Below are 25,913 nucleotides of genomic sequence, written 5' to 3' on the forward strand. Positions count from 1 at the left end.
CTGCAATAGTCGGCCTCATCACTGATGGGGATGACAAGGAGTACAGAGGACTGACTCAAGACTTTGTGGACTGGTGCCAGCTGAACTACCTCCAGATCAATGCCAGTAAAACCAAGGAGCTGGTGATAGACTTCCGCAGGCCCAAGCATCCTCCACTGCAACCACTGAACATCCAAGGTATGGACATTGAGGCTGTGGACAGCTACAGGTACCTTGGTGTTCATCTGAACAACAAACTGGACTGGACACATAACTCAGACGCCCTCTACAGGAAAGGGCAGAGCAGGCTGTACCTGCTGCGGAGACTCAGGTCATTTGGAGTGGAGGGCCCACTCCTGAAGACCTCCTATGACTCTGTGGTGGCCTCAGCCATCTTTTACGGTGTGGCCTGCTGGGGCGGCAGCATCTCTGCTGGGGACAGGAAGAGACTGAACAGGCCGATCCGAAGGGCCAGCTCTGTTCTGGGATGCCCTCTGGACCCAGTGGAGATGGTGAGTGACAGGAGAATGGTGGCTAAGCTGTCATCCCTGTTGGACAACATCTCCCACTCCATGCATGAGACTCTGACAGCACTGTGCAGCTCCTTCAGTGGGAGACTGCAGCACCCACGGTGTGGGACGGAGAGATTTCGCAGGTCTTTCCTCCCCACTGCTGTCAGACTCCACAATAAAGACTTTTGCAGCTGATCAAACACACACATGTGCAATAAGACTGCTATATGTGCAATTCTTGTGCAATTCTTCTTCTGACGAAGTTGTATTTTTGTATTTCTATTTTATTCTATTGTATATATTATTCTATTTTATTCTATTGTATATAGTATTTTATTTTATTCTATTGTATTTTATTGCATTCCAGTGTTTTCTCATTTCTGCTACATAACTTTGCACTTTTGCTGTAACAAAACAAATTTCCCACCTGTGGGACTAATAAAGGTCATCTTATCTTATTCTGTTTTTAATGAACTTATCATTGTCTTCTGGCTATGTTCCCTCTGTTTTTAAACATGCTATAGTGCAACCTGTTCTTTAAAAAAAGGTGTCTTCATCATTGTGATTTCGTTAATTATAGGCCAATATCCAAACTTCCGTTCCTCTCCAAAATCCTAGAGAAGATAGTTCTCTCGCAACTCCAGGCTTACCTGGATGCACATGACATCTGTGTTAAATTTCAATCTGGTTTTAAACTACGCCACATCACTGAAACAGCTTTGCTGAGAGTCCTTAATGATCTTCTCTTAATTACTGATTCAGGGCATTCTGCTGTATTAGTCTTATTGGATTTGTCCTCAGCCTTTGATATGTACACAGTCCGAATGGTATTTCCTTATTTTCTTTCCACTGTGTTCCTCTTAACGATGAACTACAAATTTACCCTAAATTACTAAAATATCAATATTTTAATATGAGAATCGATTCTAGAACATAAGTTACTGGTATAAGGAATCAATATTTCAGTATTGATCCACACATCACTAATAATGACTTATTATGGCTCCTTTAAGTTCGATAGTTGCTATGTCCTCTGCCTCATATAATTAGGAGGTGGTGTGTAGGAGCCATTTTTCTTATTTCCCTGTCTTTATCACCACTAGAGGGTTGCATTTCATTTTATGTACTGGTTATGACAGAGGTAGGCACGGGGTTATTTAAGGTCAAGGGTAATTCTGTCCAGATGTTGCTGATGAGAAGGGGCAAACCATTTCCTACTGTGCTTAGTCTAGTTACTTGTTGTCTGTGTTTAAATGAAAATTTAAATGGACATTGCAATTTAGGACCCCTTAGGACCCCTCCTTGATTCAGAGTCTTTCCCTTTTCACGTAAATGGCCTCCTTGACTCTGGTCTCAAACCGGCGTTCCTACCTGTCCAGGATGTGTACCTGTGTTCCTGGAGGACAGGCGGGTCCCTGGACCAGTCCACAGCTGAACACCGTACTTGGGTTCAACTTCCAGTGAAACTGAGGCCACAGCTCAGGACAATAGAAGATTGAAAATTGCTGCCTGGTCTAATGGGTCTCAATCTCTGCAACGTTCAGCTTTCAGAATTTGTCTTAAACAGCATAAAAGCATGGATCCATCCCACCTTGTATGATGAAAACGTTGATGAACTTTGAGCAAATGAAACCACAACTTTAAAAAATGAATTCCCAAAATTAATTGTTTCGACATCTTAAACACAAAATCATAAGTTTTAATACCTACAGCAAGTTTAAGGAAAAATAAAAGATTTTAAAAATCTTTCAACCTTTTTTCTCAAATATAAAACAGCAGATGGCACTTACATGCATCTTTTATGGAATTGTCCAAAAATATCTAAATTCTCTGCATCAACAAGAAAATGAACTTGATACTAAACTTTAAGATCTGTAAACATCCGGGTCAATTCTTACCACGGTTGCTGTCTCTGAATAAAAATCTGGACAAAAGAGATCCACGTTATTAAATAAGCTTATGTTTAATGTCAGGAGATGTGTTATTGAACTGGATTACGGAGCAGCCCCCCTACTGTAACTCAGTGTTACAAGGAAATTTTTCATAACTTTCAGGTCAGATTTTTAATAAGCTGCAGGAACCTTGTTCAGTGTGAGTGGAGAACAGCCAAGTCTCCTCCTCTGATAAACCTCCATCTGTGCCACTGAAAACAGTTCATCTGACTGTGACTGTAAACATGTTTCCATTTGTCACTTCAGTCTTTACTCTGAAATACAGGAAATGAAATCACAGCTCAAACTTCTTCATCCAACTGCTGGAATAAAGCGAACCACTCGACATGAACACTGAAGCAGAACAGTTTAGAAAGCTTAAAATGAGACTAGGGAACCATTTTCATTCATAGTTGCCTCATCAGATCTTTACAGGAGATTCACTCTGAACTCTGTGGAGCCTGATCTCAAGGGTTTTAAGTCTGACCCTGAAACCAGAAGAGGATCTTTCTGTCTCTTCAGATTCACTGTGATGGGAGTGATTCCAGCCCTGAGTGATCACACTGATGCCGTGGTGGCGATCTTTTTTTTTTTTGTTTTAATCTTAAGTGCACGCAAACCAGTAAACAAATTAAAACAAATACTGTTGATAAACTATAATACAAAAATAGTTGTCAGTGCAACACCAAAACATAAAAGTCTGTCATAATCACTTCTTGGAGTTTGTCAGAATTAGTGAGTTTTTGTTTGTCCACCCGCCTCTTGAGGATTGACCACAAATTATCAATGGGATTAAGATTCCAGGCCATGGACCCAAAATTTCAACGTTTTGGTCTCCGAGCCACTTAGTTATCACTTTTGCCTTATGGCACGGCGCTCCATTGTGCTGGAAAATAATTCCAATAATTCTTCACCAAACTGTTGTTGGATTTTTGGAAGACGTTGCTGTTGGAGGCTGTTTTGGTACCAGTCTTTATTCATGGCTGTGTTTATGGGCAAAATTGTGAGTGAGCCCACTCCCTTGGATGAGAAGCAACCCCACACATGAATGGTCTCAGGATGCTTTACTGTTGGCCTGACACAGGACTGATGGTAGCGCTCACCTTTTCTTCTCCGGACAAGCATTTTTCCAGATGCCCCAAACAATCGGAAACAGGCTTCTTCTGAGAATATGACTTTGCCCCAGTCCTCAGCAGTCCATACACCATACTTTCTGTAGAACATCAATCTGCCCCTGATGTTTTTCTTTGGAGAGAAGTGGCTTCTTTGCTGTCCTTCTTGACACCAGGCCGTCTTCCAACAGTCTTCGCCTCACTGTGCATGCAGATGCGCTCACACCTGCCTGCTACCATTCCTGAGCACGCTCTCCGATCACGCGGCTGAATCCTCTTTAGGAGACGATCCTGGTGCTTGCTGGACTTTCTTGGACGCCCTAAAGCCTTCTTATCAAGAATTGAATGTCTTTCCTTGAAGTTCTTGATGATCCTATAAATTGTTGATTTAGATGCAATCTTAGTAGCCACAATATTCTTGCCTGTGAAGCCATTTTTATGCAACGCAATGATGGCTGCACACGTTTCTTTGCAGGTTAACAATGGAAGAACAATGATTTCAAGCATCACCCTCCATTTAACATGTCAGGTCTGCCATTCTAACACAATCAGCCTGACATGATGATCTCCAGCCTTGTGCTCGTCAACATTCTCACCTGAGTTAAGAAGACGATTACTGAAATGGTCTCAGCAGGTCTTTTAATGACAGCAATGAAGTGCAGTGGTAAGGGGTTTTTTGGGATTAAGTTCATTTTCATGGCAAAGAAGGACGATGCAATTCATCTGATCACTCTTCATAACATTCTGGAGTGTATGCAAAATGCTATTATAAGCAACTTTTCCAATTTTCAATATTTATGTAATTCTCACCACGACTGTATACTCTTGAAGGAATCACATCCTGACTCACTATTGATCACATCTGGACGTTCACTCTGAGAGACTCTGCTTCAGTTATAAATACACTGGGTGCCCCCATCAGCTCATTAAAGGGGGTACCCATGAAAACCATTCATGGTGTTTTCAAGAGAATTAAAATATTTTAGTCAGCTTTCTACAGTTTTACATTTCAGTTATTTCATATGAATATGTCTGTTTAATGTGAGGTAGACGTGGACACTGACTTTGTTGCTCCTTGGCTGTTATGATACAGTGCAGCTTTTTGAGTTTATTATCTAACACTTAATGAAAACACTTATTCACAAAATAAATTTGTTTATAATTATTTTTTATTATATTTTGTTGTATATATATTTTTGCCAAATACAGTATGTTTCACACTTTCAGGTCTGGTCTCTGTTGTTGATTATGTTCTATAGATTTAAATAGCTTAGACTTTTATTTTTTGTATCACCACCTGGTAAATCAGTCCAACTGTAATCCAAGTGTGATTTTGGAGGAAAGACAGACAGTGTTTTTGTTTTTCAAATCAAATCACTTTTATTGTCACATCACATGTGCAGGTACACGGGTACATTACATGCGAGTGAAATTCTTGTGTGCGAGCTTCACAAGCAACAGCGTTGTGCAAAAATACAATAAAATAAAACAAGCAAAGTATAAGGATGGCTAAATCTGAATAAGGATGGCTAAATCTTTTCCTTGGATAAAGCTCGATGTCAAGCAAACAACTACGGGATACAACTGAAATACTTATTCACAACATCTTAATTATATACGTAAAATAAGACAACCGAAACATGTCGAACCCCAGAAGCAGGTACTATTTAATATACAAAACCTGAGATACAGATGAAAGGCTGCTGAACACGGATGCATAGCAGACGAGGAGGAGCTCGGTGGATAGATTCATGTTTATATAACTGCTCAATCGTATATTAAGTCAGAAGTAGGACTTCACTTTCCAAGGATCAGGTCTCCAGAGGAAACGCCTCACTCCAGCTGACAGAGGTGAACATTCAGGATGAGGGGAGATACCAGTGCCACACCAGCACCATCAGTGAAATGTTCATCATCCTGAATGTGGACGGTAACAAAACTCTTTTTAAAAAGAGAGGAAAGACTAAAGCTGCCACATTTACAACCTACGCAAGAAATTGAACCACAAACAACATCTTGAACCCGTATTATTAACTAAATAATTATAATAGTCTGAGTTGTTACTACAATACCTAATCAGTGATGTGGTTTAGAGATTTTTGGAAAGAATCAGAAGTGAGATAGTTTGAATGCAGAAATCAGTGAAAGATGCATGAATTAAATCTGACGATAACATACAAATGCAATGAAGAAGCAGCTTACACTTCATTAACATGATCATATAACATGAAATGCAATGAAGAAACAGCTTACACTCACTGAACATGAACATGAATACATATGCAATGAAGAACATGCTTACATACATGACATAAGTTGGCATTTCTGACCAGAGAGAGAAAAAACGGGTAGTTTAAGCACTGATGATAATAATGAAAATGTCTCAGGTGTGTTATTTTCAGGGGCAAAGCAGACCTCGATCAATTTTCCACATGCAGCGGTCGGAAGAAAGTTATAGGTTAACATCACTGGACATGTTAAGGCAAGTTTCTGGTTGAATAGTTCACAGCACCTGAGTTCATGAACCTCACAAGCAAGCTCTGACCTATGGCTGAGGACCAGGGATGCTGTTATTTCAGGTGGGAAATCAAAATTTGGGTTAGCAAATTTGGGGAAGAGAAAACTGACTGCTTAAGTGGAGAATTGTGAAGGAGTCGGAAACACTGCAAAAAGCAACATATGCAAAATCACATACACAAGCAGAAAATGCATTAACCTTACAAGGACAAGCTCATGAAGATTAATGCATAGACATTGATTAAACCTGGCTAAAAACATAAACATACGCAATGAAAATCAGCTTGCTACTAGTATGAGTGTTAAAATGCTTGAAGCTTGAAGATGAGGAATAACTCAAAGAAGCTATATGACAGAGGGAGTGAGGTATGGAAAAGAAAAGTGATTAAAGTAGTTTTTATAAGAGTGACTTAGGAGTACTCTTGTATTGATTGATCAAAGCAAGTGATTAGTATGGAAAAAAATGAAAGTAATTCAATAATGTGGTAATGTTTAAACATGTATTTCTCTTGTTACGGCAACTTCTTGAGATGTGACTCAGTATGCAAAATTAGCTGGAGTGAGTGGTGACGAGGAAGCTTCCTGTGTGTGTGTGTGTGATTGAAGAGGATTACTTGGTGAAATATAATGGTAAAGTTGTATTGGGTTTAAATCTTATGCTGAATCTAAGTATGTTAAAGTGCATAAAGGGGGAGATTGTTGTGTGCAACTTGTGTGGTTTTAAAGAGATTTTCGGTGTATTGAGGAGGTGAAATTATGTCAGTTGAGTGTCAGGACCCTGGTGGCAAAACTTTGGTGTGGTTAAGATTTTTGATTCTGTTTGTTAGGTTTGGGTTGTTTTGTTTTTTATTTTTAATAGAGGGAGTTTTAGTAAACATGGACATGTCTAAGAGGGGCCCATTATTTTTGTAACAGTGCACTTAGAGAAAACCTGTCAGGTGTTTTTTTTGTTTTGTGTTTTGATGAGCTAATAATCAGCTCTCTTTTTCTCATTTTTGTTCTAAGCAGGCCTGCAACAGTGAATAACAGCGCTGACAAATTCTCGGGAGAGCAAATATAAGGTGGGCTTTCCAGATTACAACTGGCTGAGGAGAAGGCTACCTGTGGGGACCTAATCAGGTCGTAAGTCTCTGTCTAAAAGGATTGTAGCGATTCAATCCAGTCCAAAAGCATAAAGAACTATTTTCCTAAAACAAAATAAGACAAATAAATGAGCTCATTTTGCTGAGATTGGAGAATCTGATTACTTGCGTGGGAGTCTCCACTATCAGCAAAAACCTGGTGTGAATGCGTGTGAGTGAATTTGTGTGACTGGACTAAAGTTGGGATGACTAACTTTTTTAATTTCCTAAGCTTGGGTGAAGCATTTTTAGTTTTGACACATTATATGTGTCAAAAAAGGGGGAATTTAAGGTTTGAAATAGATTTTAGGATCATTTTATGAATTTTGTTTTTTTTTTGATAATCTAGATATGGTAAAACTGAAGCAGAAATTGTTATTTTATGTTAAGGTTAGAGGATTAAAGTGAACTGAATCCTGCTTAGAAGATAAATTGCCGGTGTTTTTAAGAAGCAGTGTACAAGACTTAAACGGAAACTGTGGGAATAAAAGATATGGGGAAACTAGTGAAGATTGTAGGAGTAGAAAATGTTTGATTTCTTTTGATTTCTAGAAGAAGTGGTTATAATGTAGGCTTACACATACAGATATTACATAGATTTATTTTTAGGATAGAGGAGAGAGCTTATACGTAGAAATGATTTTTACACATTGCATTTTGTGCTAATTAAAGAGTTGTGGCTCAGTCTATTGAAGGTCAAAAGCTTTGTTTGGCGCGAATGTCCAGGCAATTTATTGTGAAAAGAGACTTGGAGCATAAAGGGGCGCACATGCTTACAAACACATAGAATCCATAAACTTGAAATTCATTTAGCTTATAACTGAATCTGGCTGAAAGAGGAGAAACTTGTTGATATAATTCAGGCCATTAACAAGAGAGGCCACTGTAGAAGTTAACTCTAGTTTACAGAGGAGCAAAATGAGATAAAGATGCTATATCAACAACAGGTTATGACATAGGAAATATGGGTTTAAAATGAAGTTAGTGTTAACACACAGGAGTTGTTTTTAGGCAGCGTTTAGCTATGATGAAATTTACGCATGAGTAATTGCTTATATGTTTAAACTTAATTGATTAAAATGGTTGTTCTCTTTTTGATCTTTTAGTAGAATAGGCGCTTATAATGATTTTCTTGTGATCTATTGGGAAAGGTGACTTTTAGGGCAGAGTGGAGGCACTTGCAGCAGCGACAGTTGTGTACAGGAGGTTGATGATTAGATAGGGGAAAATAGAGCGAGCAACAGTAAACATATGCAGGGACGTGAAAGCAACGTTTTAAGAGTGTTGAAATGATGAGTACTGAGATGAGTAATGTTGAAGAATATGTATAAATAATAGTTAATAAGTCAAAAGATAATTAGGTTCATGCTTTTGATTAAAGAGTCCCAAACATAATAGGTTGAACCAAGTTTGAATAAAGAGAACAATTGATGAACATGATAAGTTAGGGAGGCGTAGGAAAATGTGTTTTGTTCCTTTGCAGGAGATCTCGGCTACCACAGGGGGTGAGGATCCTGGAGGCCCGAGGCCTGACATACCACAAGAGAGGGACCCAGAAAAAACCTAATCTCACACATGGACTGTTCTTAAGGGGGAGCTGGCGTTTATTACTGGACCACTTAGATGACATGATGTTGTTGTATGATTTGCTGAGCCAGAGAACTTCTAGAGAGGGTCAGAGCAATGACACACGTAGAGTGTGGTGACCCTCTTTGAGGGTCACCAAGAGAGGGAATGTGGGGGATTAGAAATTATTTTACTGCTATTGTTAATAATCATCATCATTACTATTGCATTAATAATACAATCTGCAGTATTGATATTGTATTTAGATGTTTAAACATATTGGTACCCAATTAGCCTTTATTACAGGTGCAGTTATAACCACGTTAAACTGTTGAGTTGAATCTATAATCTAAATGCTTTTGAATGCTTGTTATAATCTGAAATGTGTACGTGCTGGCCTTCTGTCTGGTGGAAAAGGTTACAAGTTGAAACTGAGTGCAGTTCATGCTGACAAACACACAGTAGACTTTATCTCATGTATAGGTGAGAGGTTAATCATGTTTGCTTGTAGCTCTAAAATTGTCTCTGTAAAAGAGGAACAGTTTGGTTTTCCAGACGGGAAGTGAAAGTCAGATGACAGGAAGCATCTGCTGTGGAGACGGAGACAATGTTATTTTAAACTGTCTTAAGTCATTGTGGTTTTGAAACCTATGTACGAACTGTATCTGAGTGACGTTTAGGGGTGTAGTAAATTTAAGCCCAGAAGGTATAAAACACCTGCTTATGCTATGTAAGTTGGGGATCGGCGCTGTCTGCGTACAGCAGGCGATCTTCCCGCGCGTGTCATTAAAATCATCGTTTGACTCCACCCGGCCGGACCAGTACTTATTATGGAAGTAGATTACCTCCTCTACCCCTCCTCAATATTGAACCTTAACAGGTTATTCAGCATTGTCATTCCCAAATCATATGACCTCTGACCTTTGACTTATAGTTGTTAAAGTGTGTCAGAGGAATTCAGCTGAGAGCCAAAGGGACTTTCTGAGGTTTGAAGCCCCGAGGCCTGTCTGTGACACCAGGACTGATCCAGAGTCATTTTTATAACACTTCAAATACATAAAGAAAACATGACATGTTACATCACTAATCATTATCTGTATTTAGAAATGCTTTGTCAAAACACTAAGACAAATGTTATATTTTACTGTGGTCTGAGATTCAGATTCAATTTTCAGAAAAGGAAAATTGTGACAAGAAAATCTCTTTCTGACTTCTTTAGAAATATATTTTTCTTTTGGTTTTTTTATTCTTAGTTTTTTTTCCAGCTCCAGTCCGTAAAGTTAATCTCCAACAAGTAGGACAAAGGATCACCTGAAGCTCAGACGGGATCTACCCACAACCTGAGATCACCTGGTCCACCAGCCCTTCATCCAGCATCACCAATAACAACACAACAGCCCATCAGACTGAGCAGCAGCTTTACAGCATCAGCAGTTCTCTGATACTTCCAAACACTGACATGGATCTATATTACATCTGTGTAGTCAGCACTCGCAGAAACAGGAAGAGAGCAACCTTCAGAAAAAGAGATTATACATCCATCCAGTGGAACATTTTCATCAGATCTTTACAGGAGATTCGATCTGAACTCTGTGGAGCCTGATCTCAAGGGTTTTAAGTCTGACACTGAAACCAGAGGATCTTTCTGTCTCTTCAGATTCACTGTGGTGGGAGTGATTTCAGCCCTGAGTGATCACGCTGATGTTTGCACAGAGCAGATAATGAGGTGAATGTTTGGGCACATTGGTAACAGTGAAACAGTTTATTAGTAACGTGGGATTGTTTGTGTTTGGAGTATGAACTGAGATTCCTGAAGCTCTTGTCACACTGGTCACAGCTGTAGTTTCCTTCCATGTGTGTACGTTCATGATAGTTACGATGACTTGATTGTGAGAAGCTTTTTTCACAGTGTCTGCACTTGTATGGTTTCTCTCCTGTGTGGACTCGTTTGTGTGATTTAAGCTCCCATGCAGTGGTGAAGGATGACCCACACTGATCACAGAGGTGCTTTTTAACCTCACTGTGAATCAGTTCATGTCGTTTTAACTCATTTGGTGCGGTGAAGCTTCTCCCACATTCTTTGCAGTATTTCAGTTTGTCTCCAGTGTGTCTACGTTGATGTGTTTTTAGGGCGTCTTGTCGACTGAAAGTTTTTCCACAGAGGTCACAACAAAAGTCTTTCCCACCACCACAGTGATGACAGGGTTGAGAACTGGATCCATCTGTGTCGCTCTGCTTCTAAACAAAGACACAAAGACAGTGTAAGTCAGTCCTTCAACATTTTTATCCTGAACGTCACCTGAAATAAAGAGCATCTATGCAGACGTCCAATTACATTTTACTGTTTCAGTTAACACAGATAAAGATAACAATATAAATACATACCTCACAGTAACTGCACTTGTAGAGTCTCTTTCTGGTGTGGATCTGTTGGTGTCGTCTCAGGTGACGTGGAGATTTAAAAGTCTTCTCACACAGGTCACATTTATAAGGTCGTTCCTCAGTGTGGGTAAACATGTGGCGTTGTAAATGCCTGTAGGTTGTACACTGTTTGCCACATTGATCACAGCAGTACACATCATGTCCAGTGTGAATGCGTAGGTGTGTATTTCGGCTCCCTATATGGCTGAAAGTTTTTCCACAGATGTCACAGCTGTATGCCTTAATTCCAGAGTGGGTAACTAGATGACACTGTAAGCTGCTTCTTTGAGTAAAAGCTCTGCCACACTGATCACAGCTGTACGCTTTAACTCCACTGTGGATGACTTGGTGTTTTTTTAGGGAATCCTTCCAGGAAAAAGTCTTTCCACACAAGTCACAGCTGAACGGTCTCTCTCCAGTGTGGATGACCTGATGTTGTTTTAGTTCAGCCTTCTCAGTAAAACCTTTCCCACACTCGTCACAGGTGTGTTTTTTCTCTCTCTTTCTTCTGTGAGGTTTGTCAGTCTCCTGAGAGCGCTGACTTCTCGCTCCATGTTGGTCCTGCAGTGACAGAGATACAAACAGAGGCAGTGAGTGAAATGCAGTCGTGGAACAAAGTCAACCTTCAAACTCCCTCCATTAACACTAGTTTTAAACCTGAAGGTGGAGTGTGGTACCAAACACCTTAAAGGTCTCTTATCCCCACCTGCTGGTAGTAGAAACACATTACATCCAACCTGGTGTTAAAAATAATTCATGACTGTTCAAACACTCTAAAATCATGCCCATCCCTCCTGCTGTACACAAATATTAAGACTAGCATGCTAACACACTCAGAAAAGTAATAAATGTTTACCAGCTCTATACTTTTTTTTATATTTCACGTTGCTGTTTCCTATTAGATATTTTTATAGCGGTGCAACGAATCAAAAATAATTCATGACTGTTCAAACGTTTCACTGTAGAAAACATTGGATTCATTTTTGATTAAAGGCAATTAAATGTCATTCATTTTCAATCTATATTAATCGCATTTCAATTTGTATGAGCAAAAAAACTCAAATAAGGAAAAATATACACACTACAAGTCTATTTATACATCAATGAAAGCAATAATATTATTATTAGTAGTATTAATAATAATAACAACAATATTAGTATTAATAACAATAATAATAATGTACTTCCACAGCATGTATTTTATCCTGTCTTCCTTTTTTCGCCCCAACTGCTCTCTGCAGACGGCCCCGCCCCTCTGTGAGCCTGGTTCTGCTGGAGGTTTCTTCCTGTTAAAAGGGAGTTTTTCCTTCCCACTGTCACCAACGTGCTTGCTCATAGGGGGTCATATGATTGTTGGGTTTTTCGGCTGTATGTATTATTGTAGGATCCACATTACAATATTGATTGATTGGTAATTTATTTCAACATGTGAACAATATACAAGTACATTTAGAAAAGAAAATAAGAAAAGAAAAGAAAATAAGCACCTTGGGGCAACTATTGTTGTGATTTGGTGGTGTATAAATAACACTGAATTGAATTGAAAATTTAATTAATATCACTACTACAACTAATAATAATATTAAAGAACAATAACTGCTTGTGACTTCTTAATGTTTGTAAAAACAATTTAAAAATACATAATAAAATGCAACACAGTCATATAACAGGTTGGGAGTATGAGAGTTTTAGACGTGACTGATTATTTGGTGAAAATGTGATATTTTCCTCACCTTCTGTGTTGAGCTCATTGTTTCCTCTGCAGTGACTCAGCTGAGTCCAGATGGCTAAAAATGTTCCTCTGCTGCTCCGTCAGACTCTTCTCCTCCTGCTGATCAGCTGGGACACAAAACAGATCTTTGTTAGGCTCCACACTGCACTGAAGAGTCAAAGTGTCTCATATGTTCATCTGACAACACAAAGTACAAATTTCACTCTGATTGCTTGTAGAAATCTTATGAGACGTGTTGTGCTGCAAAGTGAGGAAACTCTCTCACTCACTTATACTTCAGGAGGAACTTTGTGACATTGGCTCTAATATTCTAAGCAGCCCTTTACTATGACAGGGCCAGAAAGTCCTATTTGAAGGTTTGGGAGAAGGACCATGTTAAAGGTGGATTGGGGTTTATACACTTTGTTATGATACAGGTAAGGCTGTAAGAGCCTGAGAAGGTGTCCTGAAAGAACCTCTAAAACCAGTTTTCAGCTAACGACTCTGCTTCAGTCTGGAAAACAGCAACTACAAGTTTAAAGACTCCATCAACAATTCAACGGGGTAGATGTACTTAAGGAACATGAGACTTTTTCAGATAAATAAAGGCAAATATTGCAAACTACACAAAAGGCAGCCGCTAAAGCGTTTAAGTTTCAAAATAGAACAAACAAAACAGACTACTAAATTGTCAATTCCACTTAGAAACAAAATATTAATTCTAAAAATACTAATTTTTACTACTACTACTAATAACCTTTGTCAATATCAAATAAACTGAGAACTAAAAGGAAATTCTCAATCTCTCCTTGTTGTATAGCTTAGCTTTTCAAACAGTTTTAACAGTTACTTTAGTCTGACAAAAGCCGGATGACGAATTAGCGCTTTCAGTCAGAAATTGAGCATGCACCGGTTTATTGTATTTCCAGACTTGCTTTCGGCACATTTTACAGTGCGCGCTACTCTGTTTTTTGTCAGATTTGAAATAGCCGAAATACCTTCACACTATGGAACTTCTATGGCTCTTCCTTTCGACAATCTCTCCGGCATTGGAACCATCATCTGTTTTCTCTTCGGTAACCTTCGGTCACGCTCTCGGTTGATTTTTCTCTAGTCAGCACACTCATTTCCTCCATTACCCGGGCGACACGGCGGCTGGCTGCTTCCAAAACAAATACACATGTGCGGCTTGGCACTTGTGCTGTACGTAACAAGTCACGTGACGTGACGCTGCGGCTGTGATTGGTTCGGCTCTGTGCTACTTATTTTGGATTGGCTGTTCTTTTTTTTTTTTTAAGAGGACAAGAGCGGTGAGGTCTATCGCAATAGTTTAATTTTTCTATCAAGAAAAAATTATTTCGCAATACATATCGTTATCGTTCTATCGCCCAGCTCTAGTCTCAGCTGAATGCACGTTTCCCCAATTTTCAACAGTGCATTTGCATAATGACTGAAACTAGAACCACTGAAGGAACAATGGGCTGGGAGATCAGTTATTGAGCATTAATATGCAAATTCTCATGATCGTTGCTCAAATGCTGTGATTGCAGCGACTCCTCAACTCTCTGTGAATGGTACTCATGGCCATTGATCAGCGATCTTTGATTAATGAGCTTTGATCAGTGGTTTCAGTGCTTTCCTTCCTGCAGCTGTGTTTGACACAGGAAATACATTATTACATTCTTCACACTCTCCTACACATTAACCACCACAATATATTTTTATTCTCTGTGCTTTCAAATATGAACACTGTTTACTTTCATCTCTGTTTCATTAGTTTTTGTTAACATCTTCCTGTGCATCACTTTACAGCAGACACACTCATTAAAATGACACTTTGTAGGAGTTCACTTCCTCTCATGTGTTCATCCACAGCAGCTAGACAATAAAGTTTATTGTGACCCTGATACTGCAGCAGATCGCTCTCATCCATTTCCTGTTATCACTTCAAATAGAAATGAGACTGTAGAGGTTTGGTGCATGCAGGAAAACAGCTGCAGGGACAATGAAAAGACTTTTCTGCTCCAACTTCTCCCAGCATGCTGAGCTAATGATTAGTTGGTGTTTTTCTCCAAACACTCTCTCACTCTTCTCTCAACGTGTTAACAATAAACTGTGAACAGACACCGAGGAGAGCAGCAGAAGACCTCATTCAGGAGCTAAACTCAACATGAACTGAACTCACAGTAAAGTTAGCTCGGTGCTTACCTGTAGATGAGCCCACAAACCGAGAGAAACTCCGTGATGAAGCTGGAACTCTTTCCAAACACAGGAAACAGATCAGGGAGCAGAGACCCACGTGGTTCACGCTGATCTCAGCTACGAACCAGGAGACAAGGGTGGGCAGATCGATGCAGATATCGATCCAAGCGTTGGTACTAGTTTATTCTCTTTGAATGAAAAAGCAGCTCTGTGCAAACGCCTCCTCTCGTGGAGCGTCCTCACTTTGCTCCGCCCTCTTCTTCTTCTTTATATCGTTTATTGGTGGTTGTAAAACAACAACATGATGCATTACCGCCACCAACTGGTGTGGAGTGTGAACTGGAACATCGACCCTCACATCCTCCCAAACAATTTATTCTCTTTTAAAAACTGGTATAAGGCCTGATAACTTTCGCTTCTTGAGTCCTTTTGCAGTAAATCAATAAGATCCAGTTTCATTTTTATGTTACTGAGGTTTTGGATCAGTTACCTTCTCACAGTGTAACATAACATGTTCTATAGTTTCCTCTTTTTTGAATGATTTGAATGGAGGTTATAATCCACCATCACTGAACTGAAACAAATATCTAAATAGGAAGTCATCAGTTCAGTTTCTGATCAATTTCAGGGTATTTTATTGTACTGGCGAAGTTGTTTTGATGATTTTAGGTTTCCTTCGTGGTTATATTAATGTTATGAAATTGTATTTTATTTTTTATTAATTCATGTATGTATTTCCTTTTATATATAGCACTAATTTACAATGGGAGTTTCCAAGGTGTGTTATTGCAGGGTAAATGTTATTTAGAGATTTGTAAACATATTTTAATAATATCTTTTAACAGGAGTGACTGATTTTAAAAATGGGATTCTTTATGTCTGTGTAATATTTCATTAATCTCTGTTATTCTGTTATTTCTCTCCATACTCAACCTTGTTTTTGTTTTCCCTATAAAATACAGATATACATCACATATTATAAATCTGACTTTGATAAATATTTAGATCTTCACACATTTCAGGGTCCAAGTGTGAGTTGACTGAAGTGTTTGTTTTTATCCCCACAACTTCCTAAACATTTTACTGTAATGCATAAACAGAAACGAAAAATCTAAAACATGATATATGCATTACTATCTTCAGCCTCTAGGGGTCATTTTTGTTCAGGAAGTACATTCTCCTCCGATAAGCAGCTAAAAGCACTTGTCTAACCAAAGGCTGTAAATAGACAACGTAAAAGTTTAGAAACAATAAAACAGAACAGATTCACAGAAGCCACAGTGATGTTAAACATACACCACTGACAGAAAACATTACAGGTGAGTTTCAAAAACAATAACACTAATACAGGGTTAAAGTTTATGAAACTGATGAAAGATTTTATTACCTTTTAAAATACTAGTACTATTTGAAATACAAAACCTGAGAAACACAGAGGAAAGGCTGCTGAACACAAATGCACAGCAGGTGAGGAGGAGCTCGATGGAAATTAGCAAATAATGCTTGAACACAAATTTTGTTTTGCTGGAAAACTGAACAACCCAGCGCATTCAGGAGTTCGAGAACACAGAGCACACAGTCAACACTGAACTCGAGTCTTTACAGTGAGAAAACTCCCACTTTGGAACTAAAAGAACAAAAATGCTTGATTCATTATAATCTCCTTTATTTCCTTTATATTTCAAAATATCAGCTAAAGAGAATAAATATATCTATTTTTCTTTTTCTTTTAGCAACATAGTGCTTTTTTTTCAATATGTTTTAAAAGCCAGGTCAAGGCTCCAAAAGCCCAAAGGCGATATAAGGGTGGCGGCTCACAACAATTTTTGTTTGCTGGATCATTTTATTTCAGCTGGGTGTTTTTCCTTTTGTTATATTTCTTTAAGAGTTCAAAATGTGTTAATTACATAAATAAAATGTAATTTTCTCTGTAGCACTTCATGGATTTCATAAGCAACACACCTTATTTGTTCACACAAAGCATAAAAGTAAAAAACAATATATACAGTGTTATCTTCATTTTAGATGTTAAAAAGTATTTGCGGCTCCCAGTGTTTTCTTTTGCGTGGAAACCGGGTCCAAATGGCTCTTTGGGTGTTAGAGGTTGCTGACCCCTGGTCAAGACTTAATTAATTACTTTCTTGAGCCTTGCAATTAGACCCTTTTCACCAGCCTCAGCTTATAGATAATGCGAATCACTCAGGACTCGCTCACCTCCTCCCTCCTGGCTTACAGCTTCTTCTTCTTCTTGGTTGGCAACCAATGTTAAGGCACATTACCGCCCCCTGGCTCACAGCTCAGTGGACGTTTAGAAGAAAAAAAAAGTACACACACATATATATATTTGAGACATTTAAGGAAAATAAAATAAACAAAATAAATATTCCCTTTAGAAATTTTTTTGCTCTTTTTTGCTCTATAAAATAGTTGTTTTCTTATAGAATCACTCATCTTAGCAGTAGGATATACATGAAAAGAGAAACAAATTAAGTTTGAGTGAAAATGTACATTTTTTCCACTTTATCAATCAAATCAAATGACTCAAAGAACCCGATTCACTTTGGTGCGTGACTCCTTAAAACTCGATTCAGTAAAAGGAATCGAATTTACCATCACTATTGCTCACTTGCTTTGCTCGACTGAGCGGACTTCCTGTGCAATAGGGTTATGGTTAGGGTTAGTTGTTTTTTTTTTTTCAAAGTAAAGGCGTTTCTAAAGTGCATTACTTGGAGCAACCACAGAGGATGCTGTAAACACATAATGAATAACAACTGACTGAGAATGATATTTTAGTGATACATTTTACAACTTTTAGTGATAACAGAACAGTGTCAATAATTAATTAATTACATGTGTCATAAATATTTATGTAATTAATTATTGCCATGTTTAATTCATTATTTAAGGGTGTATTTAATTAATTCGTTATGGCAGTTCCATAAGATTCAAGAATTACATGATTTCTGTAAAATATATAAATATTATATATATAATAATAAACAGAAAGGAGTTGTGACAACAAAATCTCAGCAAGCTATCTACTGGAGCGGTAGGTCCCTGAAAGTGTTCCACTTACATTTTGTTAATTTGGTGGAGGTGTGGACTTGTGGACATGTGGTGGACTCGGCCACTGTTTGCTGATATTTCTTAAGGGGTGTCGCCAACTTGTAAACAGGTAACTGAACAACACATATGAAGCCATGTGGGAGGAATATTCCTGCTGTGGTCAGTCGTTCATTGTAGGGGATGTCCTGTTTTCATCCTGTCTCCCACTTAAAATTAGAGATGGGCAGTAACGCGTAATCCGATTACTTTTTTCAAGTAACGAGTAAAGTAAGGGATTACTATTGCAAAAACGGTAATTAGATTTCCGTTACTTTCCTGTAGGAACGCTGCGTTACCGCGTTACTAAAACTGTGATTTTTGCGAGAATGTCTCATGACAGTGACGTAAGCAAGTGCGACCTTTGTGACAACAGCTGTGTGCAGATCAACAATGGATCATATATCGAGTGCTGAGAGAGTATGAGTGTGCAGCATTTAAAGCGTGGAAGTACTGACCTTACTTTGAGTTTGATTCCATAAAAAGTTACAAAAACATTTGTGTCCGTTGTGCATGGGAAGAAAACTTCTTTTTACAGCGGAAAAAAAACCCCTAAACTTCCAAGCAAGCACCGAGTGCGCTACCACGTTATTGGAAATTCACAGAGAAACTCGCGGATTCTTTCATTGACCTCTGCAGCACACCTGCACCAGGGTAAACCTGCGCCTACCCCACTCCTGCTTTACAGGTGAAAATAGAGCAACAGGACTGCTGAGTGTTTAATTTTATTTATTTTCTGCTTTCAAATAGTCTTGCATCTATTTGAAAGACTGAGTGTGAAAACAAAAACTATTTTATTTTATGTGCTGGAATGTGCAGAAAATAGGTTTAAATGTTCAACAAATTTCTTCAAGTCAGAGAATGTTGCATATAAATAAATTTTTGCTTGATGCATAAAGTTAAAATATTAAAACTAATAAAACAAGTTTTAAAAAGAGACTTTTCCATTTGATTACATTTTATATGATGGATTATGTAGAAAAAGTAGAATTGGGCTAAAAGATCTATCGCTTTATCACCTATTCAGGTTGTAAATTGTGTTTTTAAAAAGTAACTAAGTAATTAATTACTTTTGAAAATAAGTAATCAGTAAAGTAACGGGATTACTTTTTGGGGGAAGTAATCAGTAATTAGTTACTGATTACTTTTGTCAAGGAACTTGACCAACACTGCTTACAATCTTACAATCATACAGTTTTACAGTTTTAACCGTATTTCACAGCGGGGAGCACCGGCGTGTTCGTTAGAGCAGACCCAAAAACTGGAGGTTAAAGAATGGAAAACACAAACTTTGTACAAAAACCTCTTGTGTTTTTATTTTTAGCGGTCTCTTTTTTTCTGCAAAATGATAACCAAGTTAGCCTTTTCTGTTGATACAACATAACTCCTTTGGTTGGAACCGGTGCTACACTGGCAGGGCTAGAGGCCAGGACTCCACTCTTCGGGTACTTGGGGGATGTTGCTAACTCCAGGTTGCTAACAATTTTCTAGCTTTTACAAAAACGCTATGCATCACCAGGTGCTTCATCAGATGCTGTGAAGGACAGCCAGACTTTTGAGTGCTTTGACTTGGGCATTTTTAATCTTTAGCTCTCTGTTCGAGGGTGTTTTGGTACCATTCTTTATTCATGGCTGTGTTTTGGGGCAAAATTGTGAGCCCACTCCCTTGGATGAGAAGAAACCCCACACATGAATGGTCTCAGGATGCTTTACTGTTGGCATGACACAGGACTGATGGTAGCGCTCACCTTTTCTTCTCTGCACAAGCCTTTTTCCAGATGCCCCAAACAATCGGAAAGAGGCTTCATCTGAGAATATGACTTTGCCCCAGTCCTCAGCAGTCCATTCACCATGTTTACATGATTTTTGATAAATTAAATCATGTTAACATGAAATGAACAGAAAAGGAAAATTGTGTTCTGACTTCTTTAGAAATATATATTTTTTGTTTTTTTTATTCTTAGATTTTTTCCAGCTCCAGTCCGTAAAGTTAATCTCCAACAAGTAGGACAAAGGATCACCTGCAGCTCAGACGGGATCAACCTGAGCTCACCTGGTCCACCAGCCCTTCATCCAGCATCACCAATAACAACACAACAGCCCATCAGACTGAGCAGCAGCTTTACAGCATCAGCAGTTCTCTGATACTTCTAAACAGTGACATGGATCTATATTACATCTGTGCAGTCAGCACTCGCAGAAACAGGAAGAGAGCAACCTTCAGAAAAAGACATTATACATCCATCCAGTGGAACATTTTCATCAGATCTTTACAGGAGATTCGATCTGAGCTCTGTGGAGCCTGATCTCAAGGGTTTTAAGTCTGACACTGAAACCAGAGGATCTTTCTGTCTCTTCAGATTCACTGTGATGGGAGTGATTTCAGCCCTGAGTGATCACGCTGATGTTTGCACAGAGCAGATAATGAGGTGAATGTTTTGGCACATTGGTAACAGTGAAACAGTTTATTAGTAATGTGGGATCGTTTGTGTTTGGAGTATGAACTGAGATTCCTGAAGCTCTTGTCACACTGGTCACAGCTGTAGTTTCCTTCCATGTGTGTACGTTCATGATAGATATGACTACCTGAATGTGAGAAGCTTTTGTCACAGTGTCTGCACTTGTATGGTTTCTCTCCTGTGTGGATCCGTTTGTGTGATTCAAGCTCCAATGCAGAGATGAAAGATGACCCACACTGATCACAGAGGTGCTTTTTAACCCCACTGTGAATCAGTTCATGGCGTTTTAACTCAGTTGGTGTGGTGAAGCTTCTCCCACATTCTTTGCAGTATTTCAGTTTGTCTCCAGTGTGTCTACGTTGATGTCTTTTTAGGGAGCCTTGCCAATTGAAAGTTTTTCCACAAAGGTCACAACGAAAGTCTTTCCCACCACCACAGTGATGACAGGGTTGAGAACTGGATCCATCTGTGTCGCTCTGCTTCTAAACAAAGACACAAAGACAGTGTAAGTCAGTCCTTCAACATTTTTATCCTGAACGTCGCCTGAAATAAAGAGCATCTCTGCAGACGTCCAATTACATTTTACTGTTTCAGTTAACACAGATAAAAATAAAAATACATACCTCACAGTAGCTGCACTTGTAGAGTCTCTTTCTGGTATGGATCTGTTGGTGTTGTTTCAGGTGACGTGGAGATTTAAAAGTCTTCTCACACAGGTCACATTTATAAGGTCTGTCCTCAGTGTGGGTCAACATGTGACGTTGTAACTGCCTGTTGGTTATACACTGTCTGCCACACTGATCACAGCAGTACACATCATGTCCGGTGTGAATGCGTAGGTGTGTATTTCGGTTTTCTTGCCGGCTGAAAGTTCTGCCACAGATGTCACAGTTGTAAGCCTTAATTCCAGAGTGGGTAACTAGATGCTTCTGTAAGTAGCTACTTTGAGTAAAAGCTCTGCCACACTGATCACAGTTGTACTGTTTAACTCCACTGTGGATGAGTTGGTGATGTTTTAGAGCATCCTTCCTGGAAAAAGACTTTCCACACAAGTCACAGCTGTACGCTTTAACTCCAGTGTGGATGACCTGATGCTGTTTTAGTGAAGCCTTCCTAGTAAAATCCTTCCCACACTCGTCACAGGTGTGTTTTTTCTCTCTCTTTCTTCTTTGAGGTTTGTCGGCCTCCTGAGAGCGCTGACTTCTCGCTCCATGTTGGTCCTGCAGTGACAGAGATACAAACAGAGGCAGTGAGTGAAATGCAGTCGTGGAACAAACTCAACCTTCAAACTCCCTCTATTAACACTAGTTTTAAACCTGAAGGTGGAGTGTGGCACCAAACACCTTAAAGGTCTATTATCCCCACCTGCTGGTAGTTCTAACACATTACATCCAACCTGGTGTTAAAAATAATTCATGACTGGTGAAACGTTTCACTATAGAAAACATTGGATTCATTTTTGATGAAAGGCAATTAAATGTCATTCATTTTCAATCTATATTAATAGCATTTCAATTTATATGAGCAAAAAAACTCAAAAAAGGGAAAATATACACACTTAACGTGTTTACTGCCCGATATCGGGCTACCGTTGTGGTGCTTTGAACGTGTTTTTTGCAGTGATAAACCAATATTAAGTCTGTTCGAACAACAATAATACCAATAATAATAATATTATTAATAGTAATCAGAATAATAACAATAATAATAATAATAATGTACTTCCACAGCATGTCTTTTATCCTAACTGCTCTCTGCAGATAGCCCCGCCCCTCTGTTATTCTGCTGGAGGTTTCTTCTTGTTAAAAGGGAGTTTTTCCTTCCCACTGTCACCAACGTGCTTGCTCATAGGGGGTCATATGATTGTTGGGTTTTTCGTCTGTATGTATTATTGTAAGATCCACATTACAATATTGATTGATTGGTAATTTATTTCAACATGTGAACAATATACAAGTACATTTAGAAAAGAAAATAAGAAAAGAAAAGAAAATAAGCACCTTGGGGCAACTATTGTTGTGATTTGGTGCTGTATAAATAACACTGAATTGAATTGAAAATTTAATTAATATCACTACTACAACTAATAATAATATTAAAGAACAATACAAACAATGTTTGTAAACACAATTTAAAAATACATAATAAAATGCAACACAGTCATATAACAGGTTAGGAGTATGAGAGTCTTAGACGTGACTGATTATTTGGTGAAACTGTGATATTTTCCTCACCTTCTGTGTTGAGCTCATTGTTTCCTCTGTAGTGACTCAGCTGAGTCCAGATGGCTGAAAATGTTCCTCTGCTGCTCCGTCAGACTCTTCTCCTCCTGCTGATCAGCTGGGACACAAAACAGATCTTTGTTAGGCTCCACACTGCACTGAAGAGTCAAAATGTCTCATATGTTCATCTGACAACACAAAGTACAAATTTCACTCTGATTGCTTGTAGAAATCTTGTGAGACGTGTTGTGCTGCAAAGTGAGGAAACTCTCTCACTCACTTATACTTCAGGAGGAACTTTGTGACATTGGCTCTAATATTCTAAGCAGCCCTTTACTATGACAGGGCCAGAAAGTCCTATTTGAAGGTTTGGGAGAAGGACCATGTTAAAGGTGGATTGGGGTTTATACACTTTGTTATGATACAGGTAAGGCTGTAAGAGCCTGAGAAGGTGTCCTGAATGAACCTCTAAAACCAGTTTTCAGCTAACGACTCTGCTTCAGTCTGGAAAACAGCAACTACAAGTTTAAAGACTCCATCAACAATTCACACCCAGCAACAGCCTGAACAGCTCCTCCTGTGGTTTCCACAAACAGGGACAGACCTGTTACTCCCCCACCCCACACTTTCCACACGTTCAGCCCCCCAGTTCCACCCCCCACCCCCACCATTCATAATAACAGGGGCCCACACCTGATCACCACTTCACAAGTCTCTCCAGCCCCCATGGTGCCACTCTCCAAACTCCACCATTCCCCAAAGTTTGATTCTGTTCATCTGGACGTAGCTTTTGCAGTAGGAGAAACGTTTCGTCACTCATCCAAGTGACTTCTTCAGTCTCAGCTGACTGCAGCTTTCCTCAATCTTCAACAGTACATTTGCATAATGACTGAAACGAGCACCACTGAAGGAACAATGGGCTGGGAGGTCAGTTATTGAGCATTAATATGCAAATTCTCATGAACAATGATCAACAACCACTGATCGCTTGCAGCGACTCCCCAACTCTTTGTGAATGGTACTCATGGCCATTGATCAGCGATCTTTGATTAATGAGCTTTGATCAGTGGTTTCAGTGCTTTCCTTCCTGCTTTGACTGCAGCTGTGTTTGACACAGGAAGACATTATTACATTCTTCACACTCTCCTGCACATTAACCATCTCTGTGCTTTCAAATATGAACACTGTTTACTTTCATCTCTGTTTCATTAGTTTTTGTTAACATCTTCCTGTGCATCACTTTACAGCAGCCACACTCATTAAAATGAGACTTTGTAGGAGTTCACTTCCTCTCATGTGTTCATCCACAGCAGCTGGACAATAACGTTTATTGTGACCCTGATACTGCAGCAGATCGCTCTCATCCATTTCCTGTTATCACTTCAAATAGAAATGAGGCTGTAGAGGTTTGGTGCAGGCAGAAAAACAGCTGCAGGGACAATGAAAAGACTTTTCTGCTCCAACTTCTCCCAGCATGCTGAGCTAATGATTAGTTGGTGTTTTTCTCCAAACACTCTCTCACTCTTCTCTCAACGTGTTCATAATAAACTGTGAACAGACACCGAGGAGAGCAGCAGAAGACCTCATTCAGGAGCTAAACTCAACATGAACTGAACTCACGGTAAAGTTAGCTCGGTGCTTACCTTTAGATGAGCCCACAAACCGAGAGAAACTCCGTGATGAAGCTGGAACTCTTTCCAAACAGGAAACAGATCAGGGAGCAGAGACCCACGTGGTTCACGCTGATCTCAGCTACGATCCAGGAGACAAGGGTGGGCAGATCGATGCAGATATCGATCCAAACGTTGGTACTACTTTATTCTCTTTGAATGAAAAAGCAGCTCTCTGTGCAAACACCTCCTCTCGTGGAACATCCTCACTTTGCTCCGCCCTCTTCTTCTACTTCTTTATATCGTTCATTGGCGGTTGTCAAACAACAACATGGTGCATTACCGCCACCAACTGGTGTGGAGTGTGAACTGGAACATCGACCCTCAACTCGTACCAAACCATTTATTCTCCTTGAAAAACTGGAATAAGGCCTGATAACTTTCACTTCTTGAGTCTTTTTGCAGTAAATCAATAAGATCCAGTTTCATTTTTATGTTACTGAGGTTTTGGATCAGTTACCTTCTCACAGTGTAATATAACATGTTCTACAGTTTTCTCTTTTTTGAATTATTTGAATGGAGGTTATAATCCACCATCACTAAACTGAAATGAATCTCTAATTTGAGTGTATTTTATTGTGCAGGCTGAGTTTGATTAGATTTCTTTAGAGGTTATATTAATGTCATTAAATAGTTTTTTATTTTTTAATAATTCATGTATGTATTTCCTTTTATATACAGCACTAATTTACAATGGGAGTTTCCAAGGTGTGTTATTGCAGGGTAAATGTCATCTAGAGATTTGTAAACATATTCTAATAATATCTTTTAACAGGAGTGACTGATTTTAAAAATGGGATTCTTTATGTCTGTGTAATATTTCATTAGTCTCTGTTACTCTATTATTTCTCTCCATACTCAACCTTCTAAAACCCTTCTAAAAAATGAATGAGTTTGTACAACTTTTGTCTTACTCAAATTGTATAGAAGTATTGTGTTGTATAGCTGGAGACAGCGTTTATACCGCTGTCTGCTTTGGTCGCAAAGCCATCATGGACCTCTGTGGAGATCCGGCTTTCTTTAGATTCAGTTAAAATCAAGGCACTCTTAAAGATCCTCTGGAAAAGAGTAATATTCTTGGAAAAGAGTTTAATAAACATAATTATATGGGCAGTAAGAAATTACACACAGAATATAGCGAGGCAGTTAGCAGAAAGCAAAGTGAAGCGAACCCCATGGTGAAGAGCCTTTAAGCACAAACATAACGAATTTGCAAAGGGATAACAAACAGTCATTATAATTCATCACACATTGAAATATCAGACAAATCAACAATACAGCTCTTCTAAATAGTGGCCCATTAATATTGTGCTGAACACAGTCCAAAAGATTCAATAAGTCACATCAGTCTCTACTGTCTGTCTACTGTTTACTATAATAGCCAAGTA

The 25,913-nt window shown here is 38.9% G+C and overlaps 1 protein-coding gene across 6 annotated transcripts in view; it reads right to left on the reverse strand.

Annotated features, from left to right (window-relative positions):
• LOC148101548 (uncharacterized) overlaps positions 1-25,913 on the reverse strand; it is a 206,784-nt gene that overhangs the window by 141,825 nt on the left and 39,046 nt on the right. The window contains exons 1-3 of one of the 6 annotated variants that reach the window (XM_087846397.1): positions 12,893-12,910; positions 11,400-11,720; position 10,436 (exon numbers count right to left, since the gene is read on the reverse strand). In XM_087846397.1, the coding sequence (XP_087702523.1) occupies position 10,436; positions 11,400-11,720; positions 12,893-12,910 (340 nt within the window). Of the gene's footprint in view, positions 1-10,435; positions 10,437-11,123; positions 11,721-12,892; positions 12,911-20,536; positions 21,116-21,256; positions 21,854-22,867; positions 22,886-25,913 lie in introns of those variants that run through there. The other 5 variants (XM_087846406.1, XM_087846384.1, XM_087846389.1 and 2 more) reach the window with 5 other exon arrangements.

The sequence above is a fragment of the Neolamprologus brichardi genome, chromosome 9, assembly GCF_056152115.1.
Source record: "Neolamprologus brichardi isolate AB-2024 chromosome 9, ASM5615211v1, whole genome shotgun sequence".
Taxonomy (NCBI): Eukaryota; Metazoa; Chordata; class Actinopteri; order Cichliformes; family Cichlidae; genus Neolamprologus; species Neolamprologus brichardi.